Source organism: Onychostoma macrolepis, chromosome 12, assembly GCF_012432095.1.
Source record: "Onychostoma macrolepis isolate SWU-2019 chromosome 12, ASM1243209v1, whole genome shotgun sequence".
Taxonomy (NCBI): Eukaryota; Metazoa; Chordata; class Actinopteri; order Cypriniformes; family Cyprinidae; genus Onychostoma; species Onychostoma macrolepis.
The window spans coordinates 17,723,572-17,744,145 of record NC_081166.1 but is presented as its reverse complement, the minus strand read 5'-3'; the positions used below and the strand labels follow the sequence as shown (position 1 = coordinate 17,744,145).

Here is a 20,574-nt window from a genome sequence, read left to right as displayed (position 1 = left end):
TTTAAAAACTGCTTATATCTCTGTGATTTTAACTATAGGCCTCTACATGTATCAGTTGTGCTTCTATACACTGTGGAATCTTAACACTGTCCATGTCTAGATATTCCTATATTTTCAAAGTAAAAGTTTTAACACTTGAAATGTAAAAATTAGGATTTAATTCAGAAATGTCAATGTTAAGATTTTTGTACTCTCATATGTAAAAATAAGAGGAAGATGCAGAGAATGTTGTTTTAAATCGAATGTATTTTTATTTCCTTAAAGTGCAAAAGAGATTGTAAGTTTGCACACAGAAGGTTTTTTTTTTTACAGAACAATACAATGCAATGAAACAACATTAATAATAAATAGCTTTTCAAGACATTGAACGTGCGTTCTTTGAAAGGAGGAGTTTGCAGGGCATTCATAAATAAATATAAAAAAGATGATAGGTAAGCAGAGCTCTGGTTCCAAAGACAAGGGTCCATGAATGCTTAGGCCTTTACAAGCAAAGCAAACTCTGTGGAAAGACATTGATAAAGAAAACAATTAAAGTCTGGCACTTTTCATTTCAACAATTCATTCAGTTCAAGCAGCTCAAAGTTTAGAGGTACCTTCTATCTCAACATCATTTAATCTTTTATAGGCATATGACATTATTACAACTTAAACAATTATCGATGTTTTTCATGAAGATTTACTGCACTTTTATTAGGTCTATTGCTTCTGCTAGTTGGCTTGCTGACCTGCTTTAAATATAAATATAAATGTAGCTACAAAATCAAGAGCTATAAAAGATGATCAATCAATTAATATGAGGACTTATTAAGCAAATATTACAATTGTTCTGTAGAGTTTTTAAGTTTGATTGCATCAACAGAATTCATAGTTTAACCATGTTTTATCTGGTTATGCTTTGTATCCTCAGTGCTATAAAGTCCTAAATATTATGAATGTGAGATTAAGTACCATCAACTCCGATTTTGCCGTCACCATCGCTGTCACCAGCTGAGAGGAAGGCCTTGGTCTCACCATCAGTCAGTGCCCTGGCACCAGCGGAGAAGTTCTGCAGGAACAGTCTGGGAACATTGAGGAGAGTGGAAAAGAGCATTAAGAAAACTGCCTATATATTATAATGTACTATAATAAATGCATAACAATGAGTTCAATGATTCTAAGTCTGTTGCTTTCATACTTCAGCTCATCCTCCTCAATGAAGCCACTCTTGTCCTGGTCAATGACAAAGAAGGCCTTCTTGATGTCATCGGGGGTCTTTGCACTCAGGCCAACCTTGGCGAAAAAGTTCTTGTAGTTGAAGGAGTCAGCAGCTAGAATCACATAAAACAGAATCCATATTAAAAATCAGCAAATTAAACAATAGTCTATTGTTTTTCTGTGGCGAGTTATAGAAGATGTGTCTTACCAGCGCAATCCTTAAGGGCTGCAGCCACATCCTCGTCCTTGAGAATTCCAGCAAATGCCATTTTGATTTATCTGGAATTTAGACGCAAACAAGATGATGATGCATTAAGATGCATAAATTATTGTAACAATACATTAACTGCAACATTTAGTGTCATTTCTCCCATTTGGGTTAAACTTCTTCCTACAGTTAAAATATGATTTATGTGAGCTCATGTGAGATTGCCAAATGAAAAACACCAAAAAAGTCATTTAAAAAATTGACAACCATTGCAAGCTCATCCAAAAAGTAGAAAGTAGTAAGTAGAAAATATGGTCCATGGTTTGGTTTATTGAAGAGATGTACTTTCGCATTTTCTGTCCTGCTGCAAGTCCATTCACATCCTTATTTTATTCCTCCATTTCTCGTTAATTATATTCCATGGTGATTAGAGAAATTCATCGACCCCTGGTGTAAGATCCTCAAGGTGTCTCTGGTAAACTCACCTTTGCGCTGCGCTGGGAACTGTTCCACAGATGTGTGACGACTACTCAAGCACCCATGGGCCTGGCTTTTATACTTTTTGTCTCTGAGGTTGTAACAGACACCATTTGCTTAGGTTGGGTAAAGTTTCAAACAAAAATGTGTCCACTGTATAGCTCTATTTTTATCTATTTGAAAAGGGGATGCTCTGAGTCCTTATGGGAAACGTAGGTGGGACATCCTAGTGCACACACTGCATGTCGTGCTTGCATGAAAAAGTGTGCAATGCATTTATATGTAAAGTAATTCTTTGTACCATAATTCTTATATTTTGCCCATTCAGCCTTGTACTATGATCATTTGAAATCAATTTTTGGGGTCAAACAGGAATCCCTTTAGAGAGAGTCACACAAGATCCTACTGGATAAACTGAAATTCCTATTTTGCAGTCTATTAATTATTTTATTTATGAAGTTTTGTACAGTAAATCCAGTTGGATTTTATGACTTATCGCATGAGGATTCTTTATTATTCATTGCAAATTATTATTTCATTCCATTTAAGATATTTTCACTAGGTAAACATGTAAGAATATTGCCTCAGTGGAAGGGGAGGGGGGTGTTAACCCATTTACAGTTTCTGTACCATGTATATTCTATACATGCAGTAAGACGACGCTAAGCAGATTCTGGGACAGCTGGAGATTTGAGCACAAGCAAATGTTTCAGAGTTTCAGATTACTGGCAAATATGATAAAACACATAAGCTTTTTATCTCTAAAGGAGGCTATTTCTCTCAATACCTTAATAGTTCTATGTGTATTCAACATTGAACAATACAAACTTTCTACTTCAGTGATTACAGATATTTAATGTGTTAGCTTGTTTACCCAACAGCTACAAAACAGATTTAGTTTGAATTATAAAACTCACTAACTAAATAAATAAATTAATAAATAAAAATGGCAAGATATACACAATATAGATGCAAAAAATATTGTTGACAATTTTTTATTTTGTGTTCCTTTCTCTTGAGTTCAAACAATAACATTACAGTAAAACATAGAAGACAGAGCAGAATCCTGAACAATTCAGCTTTGAAAACTACTGACAAGACCCCTGTGGCAAAGCTCATCATTTTTCTTTGCCATGTTTGACAGTCACAGCTGGTCTCAGGAAGCATTAACGAGGGCTGAAAATTCTACAGGAAACGAGGAGATGTAGATTAATCTATTACATTTATACATCACTTATTTATAAAATATCTGAGTATTTTAGATACCAACCTTCCCAGCCGATCTTCCCATCCCCATCCAGGTCTCCAGCCATGAGGAAGGCCTTGGTTTCAGCTGCTGTTAGTGCACGAGCCCCTTTAGAGAAGTTCTGCAGAAACAACCTAGAAAATGAGTCACAATATAATAAGTGAACATGTGGAGATTATTTGGTTGAAACGTTTTGTGCAATCATGGAATCATGGGTCACGCTTATTTATTACAGTGAACATCAGCTGTGTGATATTTCCTATTTTTTTCTATGGCAATTCTGTATATCAGTGTGATTATCAGGTAGCTAAAACCAGCACTACTTTTTATGTCTCTTGTATTATACAGCGGACTCACTCACTTTTTTACAATTATCAATTGCATTGAAAATGAAGTCAGAGAACTAGTAACATTATTGTAATATTGTTCGTCTTGTTACTGTATTGTACTTTGTAATGCATTTTCTTTTTCTTAGTGAAATGCTTTAAAATAAGAGAACAGTACACTCAAATCAATATTTCATGCCCATGTAAAACATGTATTGACCGTGTAATAAGCTGAATGACATATAACACTCTAGCTGCCTCATAAACATGCATGAAAAAAAGTATTACTCAAATTACTCAACTGTAGCTCATCCTGTTCAATGAACCCACTCTTGTCCTGGTCCAACATTTTAAAGACCTTCTCTATCTCAGGAGGAGACTTCTTTGACAAGCCTACTGTTGCAAAAAATGTCTTTGGGCTGAAAGAATCCTTTGCTGCAAGAGCCAAATTAAAAGGAAAAATTCAGACAAAATAAAAAAGAATGCAATTTTTCTGACTAAAAACAAACAACTCTCATACTAATATTCACAGAGGTGAATCTGAAGTATTGTTCATTGGAGTATCATTAACACTTTACCTTTACATGCATTGATGGCAGTTGAAATATCAGAGGCAGCCAAAACATCTGTGACAGCCATTTCTCAATGGATCTGAGGAAAACCCGAGGCCTCTACTTGCAGCAGTATCTTCGATGATTATAACAGCATAACCTGCAGTCTGACCATCACTACATGATGTCAAAAACCACCAGTGTTTGTTTGTCAGCTGCAGCTGTGTCCTTTACACCACCTGACCTGTCCTGGACACAGAAGTACATCCCATTGTAATTGTTACTCGAGTGAAGCACCTCACAATCTACTGGCTTAAACAAACACAAATCTTATGCTTTATAATAAATGTGATGTGTTGCTAAATATCAGCAGGTTATATTTGGTTCAGCCATTAAAGTGAATATCTTTGTAAACATCCTGTTATTGCTTCACTGTCATTATCGGATGTGTGCCTACAATATGATTTAAAAGCAGTATAGCCGTGAAGTAGTTTCTGTGGAGAATTTTGCTCAGAAAAGTATGTTTATTTTCCTCACAGGTCAAAGGCAGAAGGCCTGATCACAGTATTGAAGCACAATGAGATGAAGTCCACCTGCTTTTGTGTTTACGTGACTCTACCGATAGCTTTGTCTTTGCGCACGTGCTGATCTACAGCAGGCGGACTGTGACGTCAGCTTCACTTCCTCCGCAGGCTCTTTTCCTGAGGATGGACGTCTGCCTGCCTGTGTTGCTGCAACCAGGGGCCAAAGCAATGACAAAAACATCCTTCCAGCCCACTACCTGCCCCTGTGGCCTTGTCCCGCTCCAAACTACCTCTTGTTTGCAGGAAGGCCATGTTTCCTGAGTGACATGGATTTGTGGGGATCGGGGCTGGACTTTTCATATTCTCAATTACACTGTTTGCTTTGTCTTTGTTTATATGTTACATCAGGTGCATTGAAGAGCATCTGGAGCCTTATGATATTAGAAATGCTTTTTAAACGGACAGAGGAGATATTTGACCTGGTGAGTTAATTTGTTTTAGAATATACCATTATTTGGTATATTTTAACAAATAGAAAATATTAAATATCTTGCTTTTCTTTTAGTCTTCTTTTAAGAACAGCGTTAACGACTATGCAAATGTATATTTCATGACAAGGGCATTGTTTTTGCTGCTTTTGGACCAAAAGAGTGTGTTTAAACCATAATGTAATGGTGCTTGTTTATTGCTGGTGAGTGTTTATTGCCTCTTTTATTGAATGTATGGCAGCTCTTTTAAATAACTGAACATGTTGAGCTAAGAGAAAATGTGCAAAATTGTACCTTTATGGGTACAACAGCATTTTGTATACCTTACATACCCTTTAAAGGTGCATTTTAGGTACCTTAGTAATTTGTACCGTTAAAGTACTACTATACACTTTTTGTGTAAATAACGTGTACCTAAAAGTAAAGATTTTGCACTTTTTTATTTCTATTTATTTATTTATATGTATTTTTTGTGGGAGTGTAGGTAGTTGATGCTTTTGGGAAATACTACTGGGAAAATGAAATGTCCTGCAATGTGATTTAAAACATCATTTTCTTTTATAATTATTTTTGTATGCATTTTGACACACAGATGTCATATCAAAGGACCATTTAAAAATAATGAAGATCCTTTATGGTGCCCTTATACCTTAATGGATGCCTTTCAAAATGAAAATGAGATATTATGTACTCAAAATTAGATATTTAGAAAATAAGTTTATTTTTTACTTTAGGCAGTGGGGTCAAATGTTTTGGTCCCCCTTCACTTTCATTGTATGCACAAAAACAGCTGAAACATTGTTCAAAATATCCTCTCTTTGGTTTAATAAGTCCTACTGGTTTGGAAATGATAAGGTGGTAAATGGTGAATGGGTAAATGATGACAGGATTTTATTTTTGTGAGAAATCCTTTCCATTTTATGCATCAGTTACCAGTGTATTTGTTTTATTCCCATGATTATTTTCATTAATACTTGTTAAATTTGTCAGGGGGTAGTTAAAAGAAATGATTAATAAGCTGATAAGTGAGTAATGTGTTGCAATTACTGTATTTAAATCATTACATGACTGGAACACGCCCTGTTTTATTTTGAGACACTTTTTTCCATGCCAAGATTCTCAGTAACAGACTGAGATTTCTCACTAAGCCTCTCTTGATAGATTTACAACTTGTTTGATGTATCATCAATTGCTCTTGATCCGCCAATGGCATTGTCATCAGAGCATTAGGCATATACAAAGAGTGACTCTGAGGATGGGAATATCTTTCAAAAGCCATCCCTAATTAAAGCTGATTGTGTTTTTCATAAGCGAGGACACAGATTGCGCTGTTCCCCGTCTCTCGGGTTTAGTTGCATCTCTATCTATTTCCAGCAGACCAGCTGTGATGGAAGCATGCCGATGGGTCTCTCAGATTTAGCCAAGACGGCCGCCTCAGTTTCAGTTCCCGCCCCTCCTCTTCCCTAGCATCAATCACTCAACACCAAGTGTGTGTGTGTGTGTAGGTTGGAATGTTTGTGTGTGCATGTGTGGACACCCTGAGGTGACCTCGGCCCAGATCACATCATTAGCCGTAAATCTGAAGGCACCCACAAAACAAACACATTTAGAGCACATTTGGGCATTCTTCCTCACCGTCTGATTTACACGCAGATGAAATGAGGTCTTACGCAACACCTGTCTCTGCTATCCCACGATTCCCCCTGCACGTGAGTGATGTGGCCATGGACCGCTCCACTTCCATGCCTGTGAAATACACCAAGGCGCTAATTGAGCAGCCTATCTTGCCAGGCTGCGAATTCCCCTTGTGCTGATCGTTGATATGCCTCTTGGGGGCCTGTAAAAGTGGCAAGAGGCCAGCAAGAGTCCTGGACCTGCACAATGAGATCACCAAGACTCGGATCAGTTGTGTAACAGCACTCATGTATCATGCCACAGAGTTGGACACTTCACACTGTGGATCTCATGTACTCTTCATCCAACAAAGCCTGTGAGCAGTTGGTTTCGTGCCGCTGAAAATGAGAAAAGCCCCCCCAGGAGCTCCAGGTCTTTCCCAATGCCGTGCTGACATGCAGAAAGAGGTCTTGTGATTTACTTAAAGGGACAGTTCACTCAAATATTAGAATTCTGTCATCATTTATTCACTCTCAAGTTGTCACACAATGAATGTTTTTATCCATATAATGAAAGTCAAAAACAACTTTGGTCCCCATTGACATTTATCGTATGGACATTAAAGGGATAGTTCACCCAAAAATGAAAATTCTGTCATTAATTACTCACCTTCATGTCGTTCCAAATCACAAAGAAAACAAAAATAACAACTTTATTCAACAATTCATCTCCACCCTATCGCGCCATTTTGGAGAGTATCAGGATGTATGCATATGCAGCACTACGCGGATACGTTGTTTACATTGTTTACACTTTGATCTGAATGTAAACAACGTATCCGCGTAGTGCTGCTGACACAGAACAGCATACGTTGTTTATCTTCAAATCAAAGCAAGCGCATACATCTTGGTACTCTCAAATACGAATTGTTGAATAAAGTTGTTATTCTTATTTTCTTTGCGCACAAAAAGTATTCTTGTAGCTTCAAAAAATTACGGTTGAACCCCTGATGTCACATGGATTATTTTAAGATGTCTTTATTATGTTTCTGGACCTCGATCATGGTAGGATCCTTGCTGTCTATTTGATGAATTCAGAAAGCTCTCGCAATTCATCAAAAACATCTTAATTTGTGTTCTGAAGATGAACCAAGGTTTTACGGGATTAGAACATTAGATTAGAACAACAATGAGTGTGAGTAATTAATGACAGAATTTTCATTTTTGAGTGAACTAACCCTTTAAGCTTTATTTGTGTGGTCAGTCTGTTAAAGTGGTCCCAAGTATCTTTTGGACTGAAATGCAGTCGGCCATGCAACAGGAGCAGAGCATGCCAGTTCCATTACGACTCCGTGACAGACCCTCTGCTTGTACAGTTCCTTTGGGGTTTCCCTGAGCCGCCACAGGCCTGGCTCTAGTTTTATGAGTATGACAGTATCTCTTGGATGGACTTCACACTTAGCAAAATGGCAGCATACAGCCATGACATTGGATACAAATCTGGCATTGCATTTTTATAGCATTTCATCCCATAAATGTTTTTTCCGTTCTCTATTTTGAGATCACATACATGTTCTCAGCCTGGTACAGATCTCTTCTGGCAGTTTTAGTGCTCCAGTAAGTGAGACGTCTGCCAGACTTAAAACAGGTGACATTTTTCTTTGCATAAACACAGAGAAGAGAGGAAAATAGAAAGTCCCAGTAAGTAAAACATACTAGTATTAGAGATTATAGGGCAAAGGTTGCAGATGTGTGATCTGACACTTTAGACTCACAATCAAAGTTAAATAAAAGTTATTATATAGGATTCATTTTGATCTTTAATTAAAATACTATTTAAATTTGTATTAATATTAATGTTTTTAACAATAAAATATTTACATCACACTATACAACAGACTAAATGAAACTAATGATCTGATTAGTAGGCCTATTATATCATGTGGTAATGTGGGTTAATATGCTTAATGAAATTCACAACAAGATAAAGTAGTAATCCAGATGATCTGAATGATTTCTGGGTGTCTTCCAAAATAATTGGCGTTCTATTTCTTTAGCAGATGTTTTCTGTAACCTAATTTCTTGGGCATATATAATTTCTTTTGCAAAAAATCAGCTCAGCATATGTACATATTGTAGAAGTCTATCCAAATAAACTGATTTGTGGCATATCAAATAAAATAATTATTTTCTCAGTATGTCCTTTCACCCACAGGACCTGTAAACCTGATCCATGACAGCAAAGCAAAGGCAGGCAGACTGCCGAGACTGACAGAGCTTTTTTTATTTTTAAATTATAGTGACACAGCATATAGAGAAATCTACTAAACATCCCTGCCCATATATAGTTACTATACAGGATTAGATTAAGGATGTAAAGCCGACAACTGAGAGTACAGAGTGTTACACTTTGATATGTTCCCTATAAAAATGAATATGGTGCTTGATCTGTTCGCTAATCTAACTCTTTAATCAAATATAACCATTCAAATCATATTGTTAAAACTCTGGCATGATGTGAAGAGCTTTGGGCATCTCTAAAATAATATTTCAGCCCATTTAATTCTCAAAATCACACCAGATCCCTGTGCAATCTCCTTGGTAGCTAAACGGTAATAATCTAAAACAGTTTGTTTCCTCAATCCATTGTCAAGTTTTAATGGAAATCTTTGAGCCACACGTGAAGACACTTCACCTCAGGATCCACTAGGGGGACACTTGCTGCAAAATGTATACAGCTTTGAGTAGTAAGGTATTTATATTTTATATTTTATTTCAGTGGCAAACAACCAACATCCCCTTCAAACTACTGTTTTTGGAAAGGTTTTGTGAATTTTGTAACATGTTTTGTAGTCATGTCACAGCAAGAGGACTGTAAATAGTTAGAGTGGAGTTAGCCCTAACTGGCCTCTCTGTTGCATCTCTGGCTTACAGCCAACTTCCTACCACTCAAATTTAGACTGTTCAGTAGTTCACACCAAGTACCAAATCAACTCATCCTTAGATCAGGGTCACTACTGTTAACTAATACTAAAACCATACAAATAAAAATAAAAAACCTTCCAAACATTTCTCATTTTTGTTTAGTTTAAGCTGAAGTGCTAAAATAACTAAAACTTAACAAACTAAAATAAAATAAAATAATCTATATAAACATATTTAAATAATAATAACAACAATAACAACAAAACACAATTACTTAAACTTTCAAATTAAATCAGAGAATCTAATTAACAAAAATTATAATTTTATACATATAATTATAAAAATTATACATATATGTATACAGTAAAATAGTTTTATTTTAAACAATATTTAAATGGAAAAAAATATGTTCACTTGTAAAATTGATTATTAAATAAAAAAGGGGATTCAAAGTTTACATGCTGAACTGAAACTGGGAAAAGACAATTATTATGGTGATATAAATTCAAATGGTTTAGTGTGGTTCGAAATTTTATTGGCAGGTCCCTGGGCTGATTTATAAACACATAAATTAATATGATGCAATGTACGGCACCATTTTAATTTAAGCAGAAGGTGGTAATATATTTGTGTTTACAAATCCATCTTGAATTACTCACACTATTCAGGCCGTCTGTACACCAGAGCTGCTGTACGAGGCACTTCCCAACTTTTCCAAAAAAGGTTACGACAGCCAAGGCTGACGTTTCATTTTTGTCCCCTACCCAGAATGCAGCGGGGCACCAGACGAATGGAGTTGCTGTTGTAGTGGGGCATGTAACTCTCCGCGCCACTGGCTCTGATTTGCATGCTCAGAATAAGCCCAAAGGCATCCAATTACACAGCTCTCATGGATTGTTTGGTGTCACTTATCATCTGTTTGAGGGATATGATGATTCTGCTCTTCATGTGTAAAAGGATATCATGAGGTTCTGGGCCCCTTTTTTTTGTGAAGTGTTACCACTCAATTGGTGGGAAGATCAACACAAACTCACTTAAAATAGTGAACCTCCTCCCTTTTTGGTAGCAGGCCCCTACAAGGACTGTTGCCATAGTTCGGGGTGAGCATATTCCCCTCAGTGATTTATGAAAAATGAACACAGACACAGAAGCGCTTTTTACTGAGAGTGAAACATGAGCCCAGATGATTTATCTGAGAACTTTGGTCTCGTGATTTCTTGTGTCTGATAATTTCATTTATAGCACAAAGAGCTGTACTGGTATTTCTAATGTTTTAAAACATACACTCTTTAGAAACATATATAAAAACGAACAACATCTGGGCATGACATACTGTAAGGATTTGGTTTAGCAATAATACCGTAATACCTGTGCTCCAGTTTCTCTGTCTCAGTGCTTTTAGCTGCTCATTTAGGTTAGGTCTTCGGTTTCAGAAGCTTGGAGCAAAACCACGACAAGTGTACGAAATTCCTGATGAAGAAACCCGAAGCTCCCTGTACTTTTCTTGTCAGGCGTCTGATTGAACTACCAGCTGCATGTTTGCTCCTCCCCACGCTCAGGCCTGATGGGTATGTGTATATGTGTGCATCTGTTGCCAGCTGGGAACAATATCCTGATGCTGAATGAGTGTGTTGTGTAAAACTCCAGCATCAGTGATTTTGTTGCCAGAGGAGCACCTTGGACATCCTGTGTGTGTGTGTTTTCTCAGAGATGGAACTTCCCTCATCCTGATCCGCACACGGTCGGAGAGCAGTGCAAAAAATGCCTCAGAACTGGTGGTATTAGGTTAAATGCATGTTTTATACCTGTAAATGTTCCACTCTTATTAGTATACAACAATAAATAAGTGGCTATTATGTTATGTTCTATTTATTTACTGATATAAATTCATAATATATACATATATTTATATCTATTAAAATATGAAAAATAGCAGCTGTGCAATAAAAAGTCATTTTGAGACTCCATTAGCATTCTTCATAAGGTGTTGTGTTCACGATTGTCCACTGTGTGTCCTCAAAGTTCAATTTGAGGTTGTGTTTCTGGAAAATATCCAGCAGAGGGCACACACACACACACTCACACACTCACACACTTTGCCTTGTTTCAACCCCAGTGCAGGGCCTTCTTGTCTGTTTGAGTAACATGCGTGAAAAGAGCACAAAGTATTACAGGACCAAAAACTTCTACAATACTATTACAGTATGTGTTAATTTCATCTAGCTAGTGAAACCAAGATGAAATCGGTGGTATACATCTTAATTAAATTTATTAAATTGCTTAGCTAACTAATGTAGGCCAAGGTCTTTATTTGTAAAGTAGTTGTTTCAACAAAGTTTGCGAGTAAGTGGGTAGTTTCTGGTGTGTGTTTTTGTATTTATTTACAGGGTGTGGAGAAGGCTGGGTGGAGGCTGTCAGAAGATATGGACACACACCTGTTGAACACAGAGGTGTTGAGCCAGCAGGTAAAGAAGCAGGGATTAGTTCTCTCCCTCAACTAAGAGATTTCTTCTATGCATACAGATGGTGAGTGTATGAGTGTATGAGTGTGTGTGTGTGTGTTTCTTGACTGACTTCGTCACAGTACCTATTGAGTCAGCTCTCTGAGTCATCCATTTCAAGGTTGCCTAGTGACAGCGGCGGGGAAATGTTTCCTATTGCGCATTCGCTGATGCTTGGTACCAATATTTATTCAAGCCCTGCAGTAAGAGGGCCAGAGAAAATAATTGATGCATTTCACATGATTGCATGGATGTTCGGCCATCCGTAAAAAATGTTTACCTGCGGATTCTGTACTTCCCTTGTTTTTCATGCTTACCGAATCAACTTCCTAATAAAACTGATATATGGTGGGATTCAGTTACTCTGAATCAGTGTTTCTGAGTGTTTACATCATGATGTAAACTTTCATGGAAACCAATGCAGAAATGGACTTCTTTTGACTCATATTAAGTTGGACATCATTCAGCATTTTTATTAATAGTATTAAAATGTCCTCTTTTTTTTAATGGATTATTTTGGCCAGAACCAACAGTTTAAAGATAAAATGTTATAATGATGAATGTTGTTTCAAACATGTAGCTTTTCACCTCACAAGATGTTAATTGAAGGACTGGAGTCGTGTAGATTATTTGTGGATTACTGTGATGCTTTTATCAGCTGTTTGAACTCCCATTCTGACGGCACCCATTCACTGCAGAGGATCCATTGGTGAGCAAGTGATGTAATGCTAAATATCTAAATGTGTTCAGATGGAGAAACAAACTCATCTGCATCTTGGATGGCCTGAGGGTGAGAATTTTTTTTCAAGCAAAATATAATTTTTGGGTGAACTATTCCTTTATGGTTGGGAATATTTGCTGAAAGAATTATTTCCTCTCAGCTGGTTGTTTCACTCTACGCATTGAGGCATCATTTATTAGCCTCACAGCTAAAATAAGAGGCATTTTAATTTGCCCTCATTGGTCTTTTCTGGAGGACATGATGCTCCTCCTACAGGCTGGCACACTCCTCTCATGAAAGATGTCAACATCAGTGAAAACGAATCGAGTTAATATAACCTCTCAGATATGCATTTGAATGCTGATGTTTAAGTCAAAGACGAAATCAGCACACATATACAGGAAAGCCAACAGAACTTTAGGAGAATTATGTAAAGCCTGTTTGGTTTCAATAGTGTGTTGAATGTGCTCATGAAGTGGTTTTACAGGTTTCCTGTGAAAAGAAGCGTCATAACAAAAGATGTTGCTAGACAAATATTTACCGCTACCAAGTAATGCACAGAGGGTAGTGTGTGTGCCGCAAGACAATATTTCCTGTTTTGACACCTTCCACGTTAACAAGAAAACAACCAACTCTAAAAAGCAGGTGGAGACACCTACTGCACATATTCATGGCTTCTGAAGCTCCGAGGCATCCCCTTACAGCAGCAGGATTAGTTAGTGTTGACCTGCTTTTCCCTCAAAAGCAGAAAAATCCATGTTACTTTTAAATGATAGTTTTCAGTTTTCAGTTCAATGGAAAGTCATTACTTTATAATTATTAATAATTATCGGTGGTTATGTGTGGTTTGCATAGTTTGCAAAATGCTAAATGATTTATACAAGCCATTTTTGCAAGTGGATGATCTTCAACAGAAATATGAGATGGACATGCATTTATAGAAATAAATACAAATAATTACAATAAAAAATAGTTTTTAATTGTATTATTTTGTATTATTTTATTAACATTTTTTTTATTATTATTTTATACTTTTTTATATGATTAAATGATTTAGATAAATGATCATTTACACACATATTAATGGCAGATGTTTTCTGTGTGTGTATTATGAAGATGCATTTCCTTAGCATCTGTTCAAGCCATACTGATATAACAGGTTGTACTTTTACCCCTCTCGTCTGACCAGCTTTTGGGTCATGGAAAAACTGACTTGTCCCCCTCTTTCCCTTTTTATGATGCTGCGTGAGTCAGGCTTTAATGCACTAGTCCCTGGCTGCTGTTTTGTCCAGTCAGATCACAAATGATGACATAAGTGGCAGTATGACATCAATGGATGATGCGTGAAAAATATGATCTATTTGCTCACATTACAGATCAGATCAATGAATCAAAAGTGTGTATAAGCACTAAAACTAGATAGTCTGTTTTTTTTTTTTTTTTAAATCATTATGTAATTTTGAGGGAGCAAAACAGAGAGCATTATTAGCATAATGTTATTAGATGAGGCATGCCAGATCATTTTGGAATAGTTCACACCAAAATTCCAAAATCATATGAGACAGGAGATGCAGGATGAATGGTCACACTGCTTTTTTGACCATGGTGACCAAGTCTTTCTGTCTTTTTTTCTTCACATAATTATATCATCACCCCAAAAGACTTGTAATATTTACCACACAAGTCATATCAATTCTATTATGTTGCTTTTTGGAATTTTTTGTAGCTTTACAGCTCGAGGTTACCAGTAATTTTCATATGAAAAAGAGCAACGTGAAAATTCTGCTAAATATCTCATTTTGTGTTCCACAGTAGAAAAAACATCATATGGATTTAGAAACAAAATGAGCGGGAGTAAAAGACAGAACTATCATTTTGGGATGAACTGTCTCTTTAATTAGTAGTTTTGATATCTAACATCATCTAACCCTTCAAATAAGCATTCATTCAGTGAAACAAATTACCTTTGACTTCATTCAAACACTGTTCTGTGTGAAGACACATCAGGTGTGCAGAGCAGTGGAGAGAGGCTCCATGTTTAAACAGCTATTTTTGCATTTAGCCTTGAAGGTAGCCAGCTGTGAGCTTTAGGTCTTGATTAAGCCATGAAACGTTATATTTGTTTACTAATCAAAATAGTTTGTGTACATGGTTCCTTATCACCTTAAGTTCTCATCAAACAGCCCATTAAGCTTCTGACAACGTTTTCATTTGTCATTTACATCTCACAAGCTCCCCTCACTGGAATGTAGCGCTTAGCATGGGGTTGCTAATGAGTGACTTATTTACTCAAGGGAAATTTGAGCAGGACTTTAAAGATACCTCTGTGTGGAGTATGCAAATCAAAAAGTTATCTTGAAATTTAACATGATGTTGAACAGTTGTAAACTATAGAAGGTGCGTTATACACGAGGTGCAATTTATCAGTACTACCAAGTGCTGATAAACTAGACTACTACTAGTGAATACCTGGATGGATTTGCATGAATGTTAGTTGTGTTTGTACAGTTTTTATGCCTGCTGCTGTTTTCTGAGCTCTGTCTGTAATGCTTTGCTCGCAGGCAGATTGTTATCAGTGTAAGTGGTGTATACCGGAGGTTCCACACTGAATAAACTGAGGGTTGGGATAGAAACTGTTTCCATAGTCTCAGCATTGAGACCGGAGCAGGGAGTAAGTCTTGCCCAGCTCGACCAAGGCCATCAGTGATGTGGGGGAGGGAACATTTGAGCTGATAGCTGCTGTGAGTTAAACAGGTGTGAAATGTACTTGTTCCCAGAAACTATGTGAAAATGTCCTGTTTGTCCAACACCGCGTTACTTGTGCCTTAATATTATGTCAAATGTTAAAAGTGTGCATCCATCCCTGACTCAAAATCATGTTTGCAGTTTTGCTTCATGCAACGCTGTAAAGAAAGCTCAAAAACACAATTTTAAGATCAGAATAAGAGACTTATCTTAACGCAGGCACACTTAGAACAGGTTCGCTGTACTCAGATACAAAATAAACATGTCTGTGTTTGATCTGTCTGATACCACAGTTTATGAAAAGGGTGTTTCTTTGCACACATCTACACTTCTACAAATAAAGGATCCAGTAAGAAGCCTGATCCTATTGGAAAGGTTCAAAAGGTTCCACAAAGGATTTTGTTCTTTAGACTACCATGATTCTGGTCTCTCAAATTTCATTTCAAATTTATTTATATATATATTTTTTATTATATTTATTTAAATAACTTTAAGTCACTTCAAAACCTATATATTAGACACATTTTCTTTCCTGAAACAGGAAATGAGATTAATCACAATCACTTATTTGAATCGCTCTGTCAAATACATACATGTAATCGCAAATGTAACAAAGTAAAAGCAGAATAAACTATTTTCTGTTTTCCCCTGGTTTAAAAACATAGCTTTAATGAAGAATGTAGAAACCAATACAGTGATCTGAAGAGCCTAATGTCAAAAACTAAATGAATACAAGTCGGAAAGAGCTTTATTACCAAGTATGTTTACACACACAAGGAATTTGACTTTAGGACAGTGCAAATAGTGCAACATACATAATAACACAGTAGAGATGGAATATAATAATATACAGAAAAACAGAAAATTAAATAATGCACTATATACAGACGTAGAAGTGTAGAAAAATTGTGATTGTGTGAATAAATAATAAATAAATACAAATAGGCCTATTAATCTCCAAAGAACCATATACGTTCAAGAATGCATCACCATAAAGTAAAGCTCTGAAAAGTGCTTAAATGATATGTATGCAAGGCCCATTTGAAATGCAAAGATATAAGCAAATATTTCACTTGATAAAGTACCATGGAAATAGTACAACTTAATCATCTGCATGAACCCACCACTACCACGTCTGTATTTTTCTTTCTTTCTTTCTTGCAAAAATAAAATAATTAATCTAAATAAACTTATGTATGTTCATCAGTGGAAAGTCCCAACTAATGTAATGCAACATTATGTGATTTGAATTGTCAACTCCGTCCACAGCTTTAAAACAAAAGCATTAAGAGTGCACACTGCATATACCACCTGCAGCAGCAGACCCGCTATTATCATCATCTGAAAGCCTGCACAGAGTTTCAGATCGCTATTTCCGATGCTTGCGCCAGCTCATGGGTGACTCGAGACGAAACGGATCCCTCCTTTGATTGGCCACAAAAGCGCTACGTGGACATCGAGCAGCAACAGGTAGAGCGCGTGACCGTTATCATTTCATTCTGTCTGCGGCTGTCAGGAAGACTACAGCGCCTCGCGTCAACTCATTATCGCTCTCCGCAAGCCTCTTATCGCGCTCACATCACCACGAGTTTGGTGGACATTTATTTCGAGGTAAGCAAAACTTTGTTTCCAGACAGCAGAGATGATTGACAGCTTATTAGACAGCAGCTACAACGCGTAGAGACAATGTGCATTTTCATCGTTCACTTGATCGTGTCAGCATCTGATTCATTATCAATAGTGGATTTTTTCAGTATTTTCTTGACAAAGTCAAAGTTTTACTATTTTGAATAGATAACAGTTAACCAGGGATGAATGAGATGCTACTAGTGAAACTAACTAGGAAAGGATATTACACATTATATAGAAGAACGTCTTGTGATCTAACCAGACAGTTAGTACAGGATGTTTAAACAAGCACTTGAGATGCATTTAATCCTCATATAACATTATTTTCAGTATCCACTGTATTAAAGCCATTTGTATAGATATACATGTGACCCTTGACCACAAAACCAGTCTTAAGTGTAAATTTTTCGAAATTGAGATTTATACATTATCTGAAAGCTGAATAAATAAGCTTTCCATTGATAGGACAATATTTGGCTGAGATACAACTATTTGAAAATCTGGAATCTGAGAGAGCAAAAAAAAAAAAAAAAATAAATATTGAGAAAATCGCCTTTAAAGCTGTCCAAATAAAGTCCTTAGCAATGCATATTGCTAATCAAAAATTAAGTTTGGATATATTTACGGTAGAAAATGTACAAAATATCTTCATGGAACATTTACTCAATATCCTAATGATTTTTGGCATAAAAGAAAAATCGATAAGTTTGACCCATACAATGTATTGTTAGCTATTGCTGCAAATATACCCGTGCTACTTATGACTGGTTTTGTGGTCCAGGGTCACATATAACGTTATTTTGCATGTTAACTTGCTCCAATCAAATGTGAATGATAATATCCTAGGGCCTACACCAGGGTGTGGGTGAGTCAAGTATGAAGTCCAAAGGAAAGGGGTCAAAGCGGGGCAGACAGTCTTGGACAGAGCAGGACGACCCAGACTTTACACTGGAAACGGAGCCAGGTTCCAGCGAGCAGGAAGGTTCAGAGGCGTCCGTGAGGCTGGGAGGCACATGGAGAACATTGAGGGGCGAGAGGCACGGTGGTTCCCGCGTGGGCACACGTCGCAGGCGGCAGCACGGCAGCGCTAAGGAACGCAACGTCCGCAGGCTGGAGAGTAACGAGAGAGAGAGGCAGAGGATGCACAAACTCAACAACGCCTTTCAGGCCCTACGGGAGGCCATTCCTCACGTCAAAACAGACAAGAAACTTTCCAAGATTGAGACTCTCACGCTGGCAAAGAACTACATCAAGGCCTTAACCACAATCATCCTGGGCATGTCAAATGCCTGCCTGCCTCACCCTGAGAGTGACATGGCGACTCATGCCTCCCGGCTCCTGCAGTGCTATCAGCAGCATCTACAGGAGGAGGGAGAGGAGGATTTGTCCAACTACCTGAGCCACATTCACAGCTTCAACCAGGACAGCTAACACACGCTGCCACAGACTCAGAGAGCGCTGTGTAAATACATGCATGATGAAGAATACCAGCTCTGAAGACTAACAAAAGTGTCCATCTGAATAACCCTGAGTTTACAAGCTAAAGCTGGTCCATAAACAGGTTCATTTATCTACAGATTACGTTGCCCACAAACAATGTGGTAGTTATTTGCTTTCATCACTGCTAAATTACTAACCGATAACTCTCTGGATTATGAAGGGACACAATTTGCTAGTCATTAATGTAGTTCACCCAAAAACGTCACAAAAGAAGATGCTTTGCTCATATAGTGAAAGTCAATGGGGTCCAAAATAACACTGGAACCCCTGGCTTTCATTGTATGGACAAACAAAAAACATCTTCATTTTTGTTCAATGAAATACAGTCATACGGGTTTGGAATGACATGAGGGTGAGTAAACAATAAAATTCTAATTTTTGGGTGAACTATCCCTTTAAAAGGGTAAGTATTTCATATTAAAAATGCAAAGTTTTGGAGCAGATTTCATATTTATTGAGAGGACACATACCATGCACATATAACACTGAGAGGAGTTTACTGTACACAAATAATGACTCTTTACCCTGTTATTTGTCTACATTTAATGATTTCAAACTATATTATCTTTTTCTTTTTCTCTCATGCCTGCATAAAGTTCTTTATATGTACAGAATCAACCATAAATAATGCCCTATAGGATGTCACACAATTGATGCAGTTTCACATTAGGACTGTAAATTACCCATAAATATTCCAAATTTATACATCCACATGTACAATATAACTTAGCAGAAGAGGAATAAAACTAACTATTCATCCTAATAAAACCATTTGGAAAGATTTGTTATAAACTGTTACTTTTTGAAATTTGTGCTGCCTTTAAATGGAATTAAACCACATATATCTTTGTATAAATGAAATATGCTGACATCCTGAGAAATGTTTCACAACATTGTCTTCACATTTTCAAGTGCAAAAGTAAAGAATTGCACTCTTTCATCAATGACAACAGCTAAATAAGTGTCTGAACATACACTACCATTCAAAACTTAAAGGTCGGTAAGATTTTTATTTAGTTTTTTTTATGTAGTATCTTATGCTCACCACTGCTTTTATTTGATCAAAAATAAAAACTAATATATTGCGAAAATTCTGTCTTACGATCCTTCAGAACTCATTCAAATTTGCTGATTTGTTGCTCAAGTAACATTTTTTTCTTATCAATGTTGAAAACAGTCAAGCTGTTTAATATTTTTGTAGAAACTGGGTTTTATTTATTTATTTATTTTGCAGGATTCTGAATAGGAAGCTCAAAAGTACAGCATTTATTTTTGAAACAGAAATCTTTCACAATATAAAATCCTTTACTGTCATTTTAGTAAATTTTATATATCCTTGCTGAATGAAAGTATTCATTTCTTTAAAAAAATCTTACTGACCCCAGATTTTGGAACTGTAGTGTATTTGTACAATACCACTGTGCTTTCTCAGCTTTGAATAAGAACATAACCAATAACCCAATACAAGCAGATGATGAAAGTATTATAGACTCTTTTATGCTTAAACCGATGTTTAGTGGCACTGCAGCAGAGCTGTAAAATTCCCAGAAGCAGGTGTTTGTTTAAAAATGTTGTTTGTGTGTGATGTTCAATATAAAATGCTTGTAGTGTACCTACAGTAGCTTACACTGTGACCTTTTGTATTTAATGCCCCTGAATTCAAATAAAAAAAGCAAACGGGCAATCTTGATTTTTTTACCACAGACGAATAAATAAACATTAAATTAAGATCCTCTAAACAAAAGTACTATGTAAAAAACAATGATGAATGATGGGAGTGTTAAAAAGAGAGAGGGCATTACTGAAAGTGGCCACAATATCCATGAGAGCCCTCAAAAGGAGAAGACATCTTTCAAACTAACTAGAAAATGTGAATTGAGATGAAGTACAAACAAAACCACAGCGTTGTCTACATGTGCAGGAGCT

The 20,574-nt window shown here is 36.7% G+C and overlaps 3 protein-coding genes across 3 annotated transcripts; 1 reads left to right on the top strand and 2 right to left on the bottom strand.

The window, feature by feature from the left end:
* Positions 1-1,920, bottom strand: LOC131551013 (parvalbumin-2). Its single transcript, XM_058793590.1, has 5 exons — positions 1,888-1,920; positions 1,403-1,473; positions 1,175-1,307; positions 949-1,058; positions 1-499 (listed from the first exon to the last, which is right to left on the bottom strand). Exons 2-5 carry the CDS (start codon positions 1,461-1,463, stop codon positions 474-476), a joined length of 330 nt encoding a protein of 109 aa, XP_058649573.1. The 5' UTR covers positions 1,464-1,473; positions 1,888-1,920; the 3' UTR covers positions 1-473.
* A 1,089-nt stretch (positions 1,921-3,009) lies between these two features.
* On the bottom strand, positions 3,010-4,148 carry LOC131551011 (parvalbumin, thymic-like). Its single transcript, XM_058793588.1, has 4 exons — positions 4,030-4,148; positions 3,754-3,886; positions 3,150-3,259; positions 3,010-3,064 (listed from the first exon to the last, which is right to left on the bottom strand). The coding sequence occupies exons 1-4, from the start codon at positions 4,088-4,090 to the stop codon at positions 3,036-3,038; spliced, it is 333 nt and encodes a 110-aa protein (XP_058649571.1). The 5' UTR covers positions 4,091-4,148; the 3' UTR covers positions 3,010-3,035.
* Positions 4,149-15,148: 11,000 nt separating this feature from the next.
* bhlha15 (basic helix-loop-helix family, member a15) lies at positions 15,149-18,579 on the top strand. The gene is made up of 2 exons (XM_058793977.1): positions 15,149-17,130; positions 17,995-18,579. Exon 2 carries the CDS (start codon positions 18,025-18,027, stop codon positions 18,577-18,579), a length of 555 nt encoding a protein of 184 aa, XP_058649960.1. The 5' UTR covers positions 15,149-17,130; positions 17,995-18,024.
* Positions 18,580-20,574: the final 1,995 nt, after the last annotated feature.

Excerpts from the sequence above, each read along its gene's own strand:
- LOC131551013 (XM_058793590.1), bottom strand. The coding sequence starts at position 1,463 with ATGGCATTTGCTGGAATTCTCAAGGACGAGGATGTGGCTGCAGCCCTT. Across the intron at positions 1,059-1,174 it reads ATTGAGGAGGATGAGCTGAA|ACTGTTCCTGCAGAACTTCT; the intron begins GTATGAAAGCAA and ends CAATGTTCCCAG. Across the intron at positions 500-948 it reads CGGCAAAATCGGAGTTGATG|AGTTTGCTTTGCTTGTAAAG; the intron begins GTACTTAATCTC and ends GTCTTTCCACAG.
- LOC131551011 (XM_058793588.1), bottom strand. The coding sequence starts at position 4,090 with ATGGCTGTCACAGATGTTTTGGCTGCCTCTGATATTTCAACTGCCATC. Across the intron at positions 3,260-3,753 it reads ATTGAACAGGATGAGCTACA|GTTGTTTCTGCAGAACTTCT; the intron begins GTTGAGTAATTT and ends CTCATTTTCTAG. Across the intron at positions 3,065-3,149 it reads TGGGAAGATCGGCTGGGAAG|AATTTTCAGCCCTCGTTAAT; the intron begins GTTGGTATCTAA and ends CGTTTCCTGTAG.
- bhlha15 (XM_058793977.1), top strand. The coding sequence starts at position 18,025 with ATGAAGTCCAAAGGAAAGGGGTCAAAGCGGGGCAGACAGTCTTGGACA.